An 11,510-nucleotide genomic window follows, 5' to 3' on the forward strand; every position below is an offset into this window, starting at 1 on the left:
AATTTAAGTCTGAAAAACATAACGTGATTGCTTTTTGGGATCTGAATCCATTAAAGCCATTACACACCAATCTATTTATTTTGTTGTCGAAAGCATATGTAAAACGTGATTGCTTTGTTTAACAAAACACCCCTTTGGGTTGTTAGTTTCTTGATGGAAGTTTGAGTTTGGGCTTATGGGTCCCTATTGATACCTCCAAATGAAAAAGGCATTGATAAGACGGCTCAATCACGTTTCATTATGTTTTTGTCAACCAATCCACCGTTTTGTACACAAGTATAAACCTCCCATGTGTAAATTATACATATCAAGATTGATATTAGCAGGAGTAACATATTAGTACTAAGGTCTATGTGATGCAGTGATGGTGTTTAAGATTTTCTTCAAGGGACCAAAACACACAAGTTGATACACTTGCAAAGTAGGCAAGAATGTATTCACAATCTACTTTAATCCCTTGGAATTCTTTGTATTTTTCTTTGTTTAGCAATATACATCAAAGTGCCAGAAGACAAGGAAAACACATCCTATCAAGTACGAGGGGATTATATAAATAAATAAGAAGAGTATATGTGCCAAATTGATAACTTCTAATAAATGGAGGGTGCAATTAATAAATAAGGAGAGACGGAAAAAGAGACGCCGTTGAAACACCGCAAAACAGAGAAGCGCCTTTTGATTGTCTCTCTCCCGGAGATCTCTCTTTCTCTTCTTCTCCATCCTTCTTCTCTCGGCGCGCGCTTCATCCCCACCACCTTCGAATTCGTGTACGATCTCTAAAATCCAGTTTTGCTATCGACTTATCTCTTATTGCGCCATTGTTATGCATAAGAAGGGGATTTTAACAATCTAGGGCCGGTGAATAAGATCATACTTGAAAAATCTGATTTTGTAGATGAAATCGTTGTGGGCAATTTGCTTGTTTGGTTAGGTATTGTTTTTGAGCTAGACCCTTTAGATATAATCGCCATGGAAGCGCTCTGCTTTGTTTGGATCGAGAAATATATTGTAAGAAGAAGAGAATTGCATGTTTTGGCTATATTGTATTATCTGATGTTGGTTTGTAATATGGTAGGCCCTTTGAGGGAAGCTGCTAGGATGGGTGTGAAGCAGGCTCTAAGGAGCATTGATGCGTTTCCAAGAGCAGAGGATCATTTGCTTCAGAAGACACAATCTGGCGCTGTTGGTAATGGATTCTTTTTTCTATTCGCTCTTCTCGTTATTTTAGAATCCCCCTATGTGTGTTTGAATATGTTAACATTTTGAATTTGTTGTTATTGTAGTATCTATTGTTGGACTTCTTATAATGGCTACTTTGTTCTTACACGAGCTGAGTTATTATCTTAACACACTTACAGTGCACCAGGTATGTGTTTAGTTCGAGCGAAATCTGGTGCTTTTCTGTTTGTTCCTCTGACTCTAGCCTTCAAACTGCTAGGAATAGTCCTATACATTCAAGTTAAACATCTTCGGTTTCATGTGTCTTATGAAATCCGTAGATGGATCATGTGAATTAGTATTCTTCCATCTGTCATCGTTGAGATTCATTGATGCCACTTTGTGTATGATTAGTTAAGATTACGTGAAAGTATGTCATTGTCTCATTAACCTAGTTATCGTAGCGAACTATGCATTTCTTCTATAGGTAACTTAACTTGATTGAGGTATGCAAAATAATTAGAATGTCATACTCAAAGTTTTGTGATTCATATCATTTGGGAAATAGGGAATTGAAGTCTCTCTGTTGAGTTAACTTCATTGATACCCTAGTTTTTCTATGTCAATATGACTGACTCGTAGGTTTTTTTTTTTCTCATTTTGTTTACTATAAATTATCGTAATCAAATTGGAATTTGTATCATTTTTTTTTTGTAGATGTCAGTGGACTTAAAGCGTGGAGAAACTCTTCCAATTCATGTAAATATGACGTTTCCATCTTTACCTTGTGATGGTAAGAGAAATCCATTGATCACTTATAAGTCAAGTCTATATTACTTTTCTTCCGCCATACCTTCTGGAATACTTGTCATTGTAGACGTAATCATTTGATTTTTTTTCTTTTTGTAGTACTGAGCGTAGATGCTATCGACATGTCAGGGAAGCATGAAGTGGATCTTGATACAAACATTTGGAAGGTAAGATGAATCCAGATGCTAATGCAAATCACAAATTTCTTCAGATGTTTTCGTTTCCACCTTTTTGAAATTACCAAAGTTCATTTTGTTTGATTGCGCCTAAGACATTATAGCTGGTCATACTGTTCATATATAGGTTAAACATTATATTTGAAGGGAACTATTTGAATATTTCTCTTCGCATCTTTATCTCACTTCGTATGGCATTTTGCTCTAGTTGTACTGTTTTATACTCATGTTAATTGCTCACTAATTGTGAATATCTGCAGCTCCGTCTCAACAGTCATGGTCATATCATAGGCACAGAATATATATCTGATCTTGTTGAAAAGGGGCATGAGCATGGCCACTCACCTCACAAGCATGGTAACATTCTCAACTTTATGAGCCTTTACCGAGTTTGTACCTTTTCTGAGAGCTTCTTTTCCCTTAACTGTTGTTGAATGTAATTTGTCTTGAATCTTTTGGAAGAACAGATAGTCATGTGCACTTTGAAACTAGGTTCATGTCAAAACTTGTAGTAACAATACTCAGATATAACTGATAATATGATGTACGATAATCAAGTATGTTGTATCTGGAGAACCGAATTACTCTAAATTTTGTGCTTCCAAGCAAATATTAATAGGAATCTTACAAGTCTAATTGAGGCTTCTTAGTAAGGTGAGTGGTAGATATGTAAGAGAGCCCCAGCGATAGTTTTCATGGTAGCTAAATGTTTTTGGGTATAAGAAGAAAGACTTAATCATGTATACACTTTATCTTTTCTGCTTGCTGAAGATGGCAAAGAAGAACACAAGAATGAGACTGAAACCGAAGCATTGAATATTCTTGGCTTTGACCAAGCTGCTGAGACTATGATTAAAAAAGTGAAGCAAGCATTGGCAGATGGAGAAGGATGTCGGGTATTAACCGTTTCTCTTGTCATTACACAAACTAGAGATTTTGTGTTCCCGGCGTTTAAGAAAACAGAGACTAATATTTGGCTATTTTCCAGGTTTATGGTGTCCTAGATGTACAACGGGTTGCCGGAAACTTCCATATTTCAGTTCATGGGCTGAACATCTATGTTGCTCAGATGGTTGGTATCCTCATCTCGCTTTATTAACCATCCCCTTACTAAGAACATGCTTTAAATTCAGATTCGTTAAAGTAGTTTAATTTAGTACCGTATGATCATTATTGACGTTTGTTTCCATTGATTTGTCAACAGAGAAAGTATAAAGCCAGAATTTAACTTATCAATAACCGATAAATTACTCTCATAATTTGTGTTTGCACCTCATTCACTGACTTACTACTTGATATTCCTTGTTAGTATATAACTAGTCTCTTTACTCTCTGAACAGATATTTGGCGGGTCCAAAAACGTAAACGTGAGCCATATGATTCACGATCTATCATTTGGGCCGAAATACCCCGGAATTCACAACCCACTTGATGACACCAACCGAATACTCCATGACACCAGTGGAACATTCAAATACTATATTAAGGTGTTTATCCAAATTCGTTACTCTTCTTGTACTCGTATCTCTCCGCTGGCTGTATATTTTATATACTTCATTATTTGTTTACTTTGAAGTTTGAAATCATTTACCTGTATGATCCATTTTGTTTCACACAAATCCGTATTTGTAAGGTAAGGTCACTAAATTCTTTCTAATATGGCGCAGATTGTTCCCACAGAATATAGATATCTTTCAAAAGACGTACTGTCAACAAATCAGTACTCTGTAACTGAATATTTCACGCCAATGACTGAATTCGACCGTACATGGCCAGGTTAGTCGATCAAACTTCATTTCCAGTATGCACCTGGTTCTTATTACTCTCTTTCTGTTTTCTGATGTATCTTTTTTTCTTCCAGCTGTTTACTTCTTATATGATCTTTCACCTATCACTGTGACCATCAAGGAAGAACGCCGTAGTTTTCTCCACTTAATCACTCGTCTTTGCGCTGTATTAGGCGGTACATTTGCTTTGACAGGTTAGTCCCATCTCAGTCTTGCCTCCAATACTCAATCTTTCAAAATCTTTTGCCTAATATAGTTTATCTCATACCTTAAAACAGGAATGTTAGATCGTTGGATGTTCCGCTTTATTGAATCTTTCAACAAGAAGCCGAGTACTAGAGCGTAAACTAGCTGAAACAGAGACAAAACAATGAGAAACAAAAAAAACCAAAGGAAGGAAGAAGAATCTCTCAAATCCCAAAACTTGTATCTGCCTTCTTCAGACAACAACACCCACCAGAGATTCCAGGATTGATGATTACATTACTCAGAAACTCTAGAATCCATGGATATAGTTTTTTTTTGAGTCTCTCTTATGTATTACTCTGATTATCTCTGGTTAAACTAGTAGAGTTAATTTGTAATTTTTATTCACCTTGCTTCCTGGGATTTTAACATTTTTGCATCTTTTCACTTGTCTCAGTAAAAAAACAAAATTATACTGTAGCTCACCGTAAGATAACGTACACTCGTCACAGGTGATCCTGTCCTCACAATTCTCTCTGATTTCGCTTACTCTTTCACTGAAACCCTAATTTGGGGTTTTTCAGATTTCCTTCAATCTCTCGTCGTCATTTCTTCGTCTCACCGTTGAATCTGAAAATGATCGCCGGAGTATTGCGCCGATCTTCACTCCCGTCGAGGCAGACTCTCTCCGCCGCGTTAGCCTCCTTCAATTCGTGTATTTCGCACAATCTCACTCCAGCCACCACCGGAGCTTCCGTCAGCTCTCGATTCACTCTCGCGTCGTCTCCTAACTCGTTTGGCATCAGAGCGAGGAACATCCACATTAGATCTGAGCCGTCGATGATTGTTCCCGCAGGAATCGCGTCACAAGGTTACGCCACTGTCACAAAGGATCGCAAAAACGAGATTAAGAAAGCTAAGATTAAAATTTCTCCAGACAATGTCAGACCATTGAGTAGGAAGGAGATCGCTCTCCAGGTATATGCATTTTTGTTCAAATTCATAGAATATTATTCAAAGTGCTTCATCAGATTCAAATTCGAATAGGAATCGGAATGTGAAATTCATTGAAATGATTTAGAACTGTTGTTTATGTTGTTGTTGTTGTGTGTTTGGGGTTGAATTGTAGAAAGAGGCAGCAGAAGAAAGCACATCAAAGATAAAAGGAACAAAGATTTGTATAGCGATTCGGTCTTTTGTTAACCCGGAAAAGCAAGCTTGGTGTCTTCCTCCTCACACTCGTAAAGTCGCAATGCCCGATACACGAACTCTGTACACGGTGCTAAGATCGCCTCACGTCGATAAGAAGTCTAGAGAACAGTTTGAGATGAGGTTCAAGAAACGGTTTCTTGTCATCAAAGCTCAGAGTCATGAGTTGAGCAAGAAGCTGTTTTGGTTAAAACGTTATCGTATTCTTGGAGCTCAATATGAACTCCAGTTCCATTGCAAGACCCGTTTGGATATGACTCAAGTGTTAGGCAACATCAATGGCTCCACCACCAATGCTTACTGAGATGGCTAAAGACATCATTTTGTAGAAGTTTCAAGACCCAACCGGGTACTATGCAATAATTTCGAACCTTACGGATCCATGAAACCAGCTTTGCTTCACATCAGATCAAGTAGTTATTTTCTTGCTTAGTATAAACATGTGTTTTTGGACGATTTTGAAAGATACAATTGAGTTTCAGTTACAGTGCTTTCCATTTATTCATTAGCCAATCAAAGTCTTTATACATCACCAAGGATTGAGACACATTTAGACTGCTAAAGGTGTCATTTTGAGAAGTTATAGAAACCTTTGACCCGACCATGGAATGATGTCGAACTTTAAGGATCCAAGAGCTCACATTTTAGGTGTATTCATTCATTAGGCAATTCTAAGACTTTTACATTGTACATAATCACTAATGATTTGAGACATATGGTATAGGTTAATTTGATAGATCTGATTCCGAACCTGAGCTATTGCCAATTTGCCACACTACACAAAGTTACAAAAAACAGAACTCATTAACTCTTTGCTTCACATTCAAGAACACCTTTGGGCTCAAGCAAAAAATAATAATCAACTCTGTTTCCTTACACAAGCTTGCACGTGTAGGAACATACCATACACTCACCCGCAGGTGATTATAACAAAGTTCCCTTTATACCCGCCTTTGATTCTTCTTCTTAAATCTCTAAACCCTTTTGCCGTCTCCCTAAAACCCTAATTCTCATTTCTGGGGTTTCACATTTCATCTTCACCAGAATCCATCACACTCTCTGAAATCTGAAAATGATTAGCACAGTACTTCGCCGATCTATCCTTGGTACGTCAAGGCGTACTCTCGCCGCTTCGGTGACCTCCATTAACGCAGCTCTATTTCATAACCTTGCTCCAGCCGCCGCCACAGTCTCCGATCTAGCAAATGGAGCTACTAATGTCAAGTCTCTCCCTTCGAATTCGAGCCCTTTTGGTGTTAAAGTGAGAGACTTTCATGTTAAATCTGTACCGTCGGAGTTTAGATCGTCGATTGTTTCTTCTGCGGGATTCGCGGCTCAAGAGTATGCTCCTTCTTATGAGAACGATGGAGGGATTGGAGATTCGGAGAGTGTTGGTAGCAGCGGTGGTGGTGATGGGCTTGCGATAGCTGATCTTGGTATATCTCCGGAGATTGTTAAAGCTTTGAAGGGTAGGGGTATTGAGAAACTCTTTCCTATTCAGGTATATATGATCTTCTTCTCTGTTCCATTTGGTTATAGAGATCAATTAAAAGTTTAGATTTTTTTAACTGAGTTTTTGATGTTTGTGTTTGGTTGAATAGAAAGCTGTGTTGGAGCCAGCGATGGAGGGTCGTGATATGATTGGCCGTGCAAGGACTGGAACGGGAAAGACACTTGCTTTTGGGATTCCTATTATTGACAAAATCATCAAATTCAACGCTAAACATGGGTTTGTGTTTACTGTTATATATAACGATCATTTGTGATTGAGAGATTTGCACTTCCTTTGGTTCTTATGTTGTCTTTTGATGTGACAGTCGTGGGAAGAATCCTCAGTGCTTGGTTTTGGCACCGACGAGGGAGCTTGCTCGTCAGGTTGAGAAAGAGTTCAGGGAATCTGCTCCAAGTTTGGATACTATTTGTCTCTATGGAGGTACACCAATCGGGCAACAAATGAGGGAGCTGAACTATGGTATTGATGTGGCGGTTGGAACTCCTGGTCGTATCATTGATCTGATGAAAAGGGGAGCTTTGAATCTATCAGAGGTTCAGTTTGTGGTTCTTGATGAAGCTGATCAGATGCTTCAAGTTGGATTTGCGGAAGATGTTGAAATAATATTGCAGAAGTTGCCAGCGAAGCGTCAGAGTATGATGTTTTCTGCAACAATGCCAAGTTGGATCAGATCTCTCACCAAGAAGTACCTGAACAATCCTTTGACAATTGATCTTGTGAGTAGTCTTATACCTGCTTGTGTTTATATCTTAGAATTGCTGTACAAATTGCAAATATTGATCTTGGCTGTAGCAGTGTAGTTAATGAAGTGACATTTTTTAATGACACATGTACTCTTATGTAATTTAGGTTGGAGATTCAGATCAGAAACTTGCAGATGGGATTACTATGTATTCTATCGCTGCAGATTCTTATGGAAGAGCATCCATCATTGGTCCTCTTGTAAAGGTATGTTTTCTTTACTTTGCTTTTAAGCCAATTATCTGTATCTTGTTTTGATTCTTCATTTTTGTTTCCAGTCGTGATTTTATAACATCTTCTCCTTTACAGGAACATGGCAAAGGAGGAAAATGCATTGTCTTTACCCAAACAAAACGTGATGCAGATCGCCTTGCATTTGGATTGGCAAAAAGCTATAAATGTGAAGCTTTACACGGTGACATATCTCAAGCTCAGAGAGAAAGAACACTTGCTGGTTTCAGGGATGGGAATTTCAGTATTCTTGTTGCAACTGATGTTGCTGCCCGTGGACTTGATGTACCTAATGTCGATTTAGTGAGTGAAAACAATACCTTTTCTTGCGCTTAACTAGTTCTGTTTCTCATTTTATTAACCTGTATTGTGCTTTGTGTACAGGTAATTCATTATGAGCTTCCTAATAACACGGAGACGTTTGTTCACCGAACGGGGCGAACTGGTCGTGCTGGAAAGAAAGGAAGCGCGATTCTCATCCACGGTCAAGATCAAACCAGGGCTGTTAAAATGATTGAGAAAGAAGTCGGAAGCAGATTCAATGAGGTTAATATCTTTCTTTACCACCTTTGTATCTTTTGTATGAATAGCTTGGGTAACAAACAGTTCTGAATCTATTTGGTTTTGAATTCAGCTGCCTAGCATTGCTGTGGAAAGAGGAAGCGCAAGCATGTTTGAAGGAGTAGGTGCTAGATCTGGTGGGTCGTTCGGAGGAGGTCGATCAGGCGGTGGTGGGTATGGTAGTTACGGTAGCAGCAGTGGCCGTTCAGGTGGTGGTAGTTATGGAGGTTATGGTGGCAGCAGTGGCCGTTCAGGTGGTGGTGGTGGTAGTTATGGAGGTTCAGGGGGATCAAGCAGCCGTTACTCTGGTGGTTCAGACCGCTCATCTGGTTTCGGAAGCTTTGGTTCAGGCGGTTCTTCAGGAGGATTTGGTTCAGACCGTTCTTCTCAGTCAAGTGGAAGGAGCAGCTTTGGTGGGTTTGGATCAAACGATGGTAAAAGATCTTACTGAGAGAAGTGTTGTGTTGGTTTTGACCCGACTCAGCAATAATGGAGTTGACTTAGGAGAGAACTCGGTATCTCGAGTTGAGTAGTTTACAAGGAGTCGAGCTATATATAAATTCTGTAGCTACTTCTTGTCTCATAAACCAACATAAGTTATATCATTATTTCATATCCTCTAATTCATTTTTATTTCTCAATTTGAGTGAAATGTGTTTCCCTTACTTCGCCACTTCCATTTATGAATCTTGTTAGATTGTGAGAAAAGGAAATAATGTGGTTGATCAAAGATTCAAATCATCCCTAGTTTTGATTTCTTGTTAGATCTTGCAAGTTTTTGGTAGAACCATACACAAGAAAAATTGTTTTAAGCTTTAATTCTCATATCTGACCAACAAAAATAAAACACAGTCGACAATTATTGTTCACTACAAAAAGCATTACTCTTATGTTTCACAACTAATTAGCCTTCATTTCGCAAAACTTGATGCACTGCATAGCAAGAGCATGCAACTAGCTGCTGAACGAAAAGGCTTGGCTCTGCATAGCTAGCATAATAATACCAAGCTCCTTGGGTGTGATCCCCTTTGCAGTGAATCCAGATTTAGTTTCATCCAGTCTTATAGGCCCAAGAACGGGTTCTTGTACACATACTTGGTGATTCTGAGGGTTACAAAGCTGAGATCCCATAAACGTTGAAAGGCGTTCAGGTGGTGGTATAAGAATCATTGAGATGAGTAAAACAGTCAACACCACCCACAAGGGCATGCAAATCAATGGTAGCCATCTCAACACCATCCCCCAGCTTCTCCATTTGGAGACATTTTGAAAAAAACTCAAGAACGGCGCCTGTACAACCGTCAACACTCATCCACAGCTGATCTGAAGTCAGTAATACTCTGGAAGAAGTATCAGTTTTGAACATTTTAAAAATTGATATTTACGATTTTTTTCTTTTTAGGGTGTTAAGGAATGGGGATTATCGACAAACAAGTGATGAATCAGATTATTAACAAAATATGGCATTTGTTGGGATGAACAAATACAAACAAGTCGGAATCGGATCTTGCAAGTTTTTGGATAGAAAACTAATACAAATAAGTTGTTTCAAGCTTTAATTTCTCCTATCGGACAAACAAAAATAAAACACAGTCATCAGTTTGGTTTAGTACAAAAGCATTACTCTTATGTTTCACAACTCTCAGCGTTCAATTCGCATTACAATCCACAAAAGCCTTTTGCTTTGGCTTATACAACATAACGATAGGTAACATAACGACCAGCCGTTTCACTCGGACGAATGATCTTCACGACTTGCCCACGTTTTAGTCCAAAGTATCTTGCGATTGGATCAGTCACTTGGATCCTTGGAAGCTAACAACACCCACAAAGTTCCAAACATTTAATAACACAACAAAAATTTCATCACCAAGAATTCAAACAAAGTTTCTATATACTACTAACCTGTGTCTCCTTCACTGTGTATCTCTCCAGTAAAGTTTTCTTCTCTTCAGTGGTAAGAACTTGATGCTCAGGAACAAGAACATGTTCTTTAATGTTCACTAGCATTTCCGCCTCCTGCAGCATCCACCACCAAATCATGGTTTAGTAGGATTGTGATGTGGATACATCATCATCAAGAGTCAAGACACAAAGTGATTTGTTTTACCTGGAAAACTTCCAGATGAAACTTAGAAGAGATCTCACTAATGCAAGTTCGAGCAAACGGGGTCAAGTTCTGTTGCACAACCAAAATAGCTCTGAACACATTCTCTGATTTCATCCTGTTCGTGTACATTTTCATCGTCTTCACACCAACTTTCGCCTCATCAGGGAAGAATATATAGAGCTACAACAAGAGCACATGAATCAGCGACTAAATCAAACACACATAAACAATCTTTCTACCATATCCACAGCTTCTTAGAGATTAAAGAGATGACATTTATCTATACTTTTGTCAAAATCTAGCTCTCTGTAACATTCCATGTCTACTTACTATTCACATTCAACAACTAGATAAATAATGATAGTCTCCAGCTAAAGAACACTAAAGAGAAGCTGATAATCACATTGAAGGAGAGACATACAACTACAAACCTGATCACTATTATCATTTCGCTTAGCCTTAAGAGTAACAAGATCCTCTCTTTTCATGTTATCACCATGTTTCCTAATAAACTGTTGTTTAGTCATCGTAAGTTCAGAATCCGCGATAAAATATCCACGATCCCTTAACATCTGCATCAACGTCTTCTGGATTCTGTACAATCTTTTGAGCTCCTCTTCCGTCAACATCTTCTTCACCAAGTTATCTGCAGCTTTACCAAAACCATATCAAAATTAGGGTTTTTCAAAAATTGACAGAAACAATTAAGAGTTTATCAATCTCTTTGAGAATATATACACAGATACGAAAACTTACGAATAGAGACAAATCCACAGAGATGATTGAAGAAGCGATTTACAGAGAGAACGACAGTGGAAGAAGAAGAAGAAGAAGCGGCGTTTCAAGCTTTCTCCTTTTACCTCGAACCCTTTTCTCAATTCTATTATATTGAAGCTTTTATTGCATTTGAAACTCCCAATTTATACCGACTTTATGTTTTAACCCTCAACTTTATTTTCGATATTTAAACTCCAATCCTTAATAGCCTGATAAAGGCCCAATGGGCTTGTACGACCCAACATACTTAA

The 11,510-nt window shown here is 38.3% G+C and overlaps 4 protein-coding genes across 6 annotated transcripts; 3 read left to right on the forward strand and 1 right to left on the reverse strand.

Moving 5' to 3' along the window:
• The first annotated feature begins 563 nt into the window (after nt 1-563).
• Nucleotides 564-4,609, forward strand: AT3G22290 (Endoplasmic reticulum vesicle transporter protein). Of its 2 annotated transcripts, none has more exons than NM_001338578.1 (12): nt 564-931; nt 1,076-1,186; nt 1,284-1,366; nt 1,876-1,951; nt 2,068-2,135; nt 2,405-2,501; nt 2,916-3,040; nt 3,133-3,216; nt 3,485-3,631; nt 3,812-3,920; nt 4,006-4,125; nt 4,210-4,609. In NM_001338578.1, exons 2-12 carry the CDS (start codon nt 1,099-1,101, stop codon nt 4,275-4,277), a joined length of 1,065 nt encoding a protein of 354 aa, NP_001325981.1. In that variant the 5' UTR covers nt 564-931; nt 1,076-1,098; the 3' UTR covers nt 4,278-4,609. The 2 variants fall into 2 exon arrangements, with proteins under 2 accessions (NP_001325981.1, NP_188868.2); NM_113127.4 differs by having other exon boundaries at nt 564-767.
• A 44-nt stretch (nt 4,610-4,653) lies between these two features.
• On the forward strand, nt 4,654-5,893 carry RPS10 (ribosomal protein S10). Its single transcript, NM_113128.3, has 2 exons — nt 4,654-5,095; nt 5,247-5,893. The coding sequence occupies exons 1-2, from the start codon at nt 4,754-4,756 to the stop codon at nt 5,628-5,630; spliced, it is 726 nt and encodes a 241-aa protein (NP_188869.1). The 5' UTR covers nt 4,654-4,753; the 3' UTR covers nt 5,631-5,893.
• Nucleotides 5,894-6,292: 399 nt separating this feature from the next.
• PMH1 (putative mitochondrial RNA helicase 1) lies at nt 6,293-9,170 on the forward strand. Of its 2 annotated transcripts, NM_001338579.1 has the most exons (8): nt 6,303-6,827; nt 6,928-7,055; nt 7,144-7,555; nt 7,689-7,787; nt 7,890-8,114; nt 8,196-8,357; nt 8,446-8,581; nt 8,627-9,095. In NM_001338579.1, exons 1-8 carry the CDS (start codon nt 6,399-6,401, stop codon nt 8,821-8,823), a joined length of 1,788 nt encoding a protein of 595 aa, NP_001327663.1. In that variant the 5' UTR covers nt 6,303-6,398; the 3' UTR covers nt 8,824-9,095. The 2 variants fall into 2 exon arrangements, with proteins under 2 accessions (NP_188870.1, NP_001327663.1); NM_113129.4 differs by having other exon boundaries at nt 6,293-6,827; nt 8,446-9,170.
• A 649-nt stretch (nt 9,171-9,819) lies between these two features.
• On the reverse strand, nt 9,820-11,366 carry NRPB5 (Eukaryotic rpb5 RNA polymerase subunit family protein). Its single transcript, NM_113130.4, has 5 exons — nt 11,239-11,366; nt 10,914-11,128; nt 10,483-10,662; nt 10,278-10,391; nt 9,820-10,187 (listed from the first exon to the last, which is right to left on the reverse strand). Exons 2-5 carry the CDS (start codon nt 11,109-11,111, stop codon nt 10,062-10,064), a joined length of 618 nt encoding a protein of 205 aa, NP_188871.1. The 5' UTR covers nt 11,112-11,128; nt 11,239-11,366; the 3' UTR covers nt 9,820-10,061.
• Between the last annotated feature and the right edge of the window lie 144 nt (nt 11,367-11,510).

Source organism: Arabidopsis thaliana, chromosome 3 (genome assembly GCF_000001735.4).
Source record: "Arabidopsis thaliana chromosome 3, partial sequence".
Lineage (NCBI taxonomy): Eukaryota > Viridiplantae > Streptophyta > Magnoliopsida > Brassicales > Brassicaceae > Arabidopsis > Arabidopsis thaliana.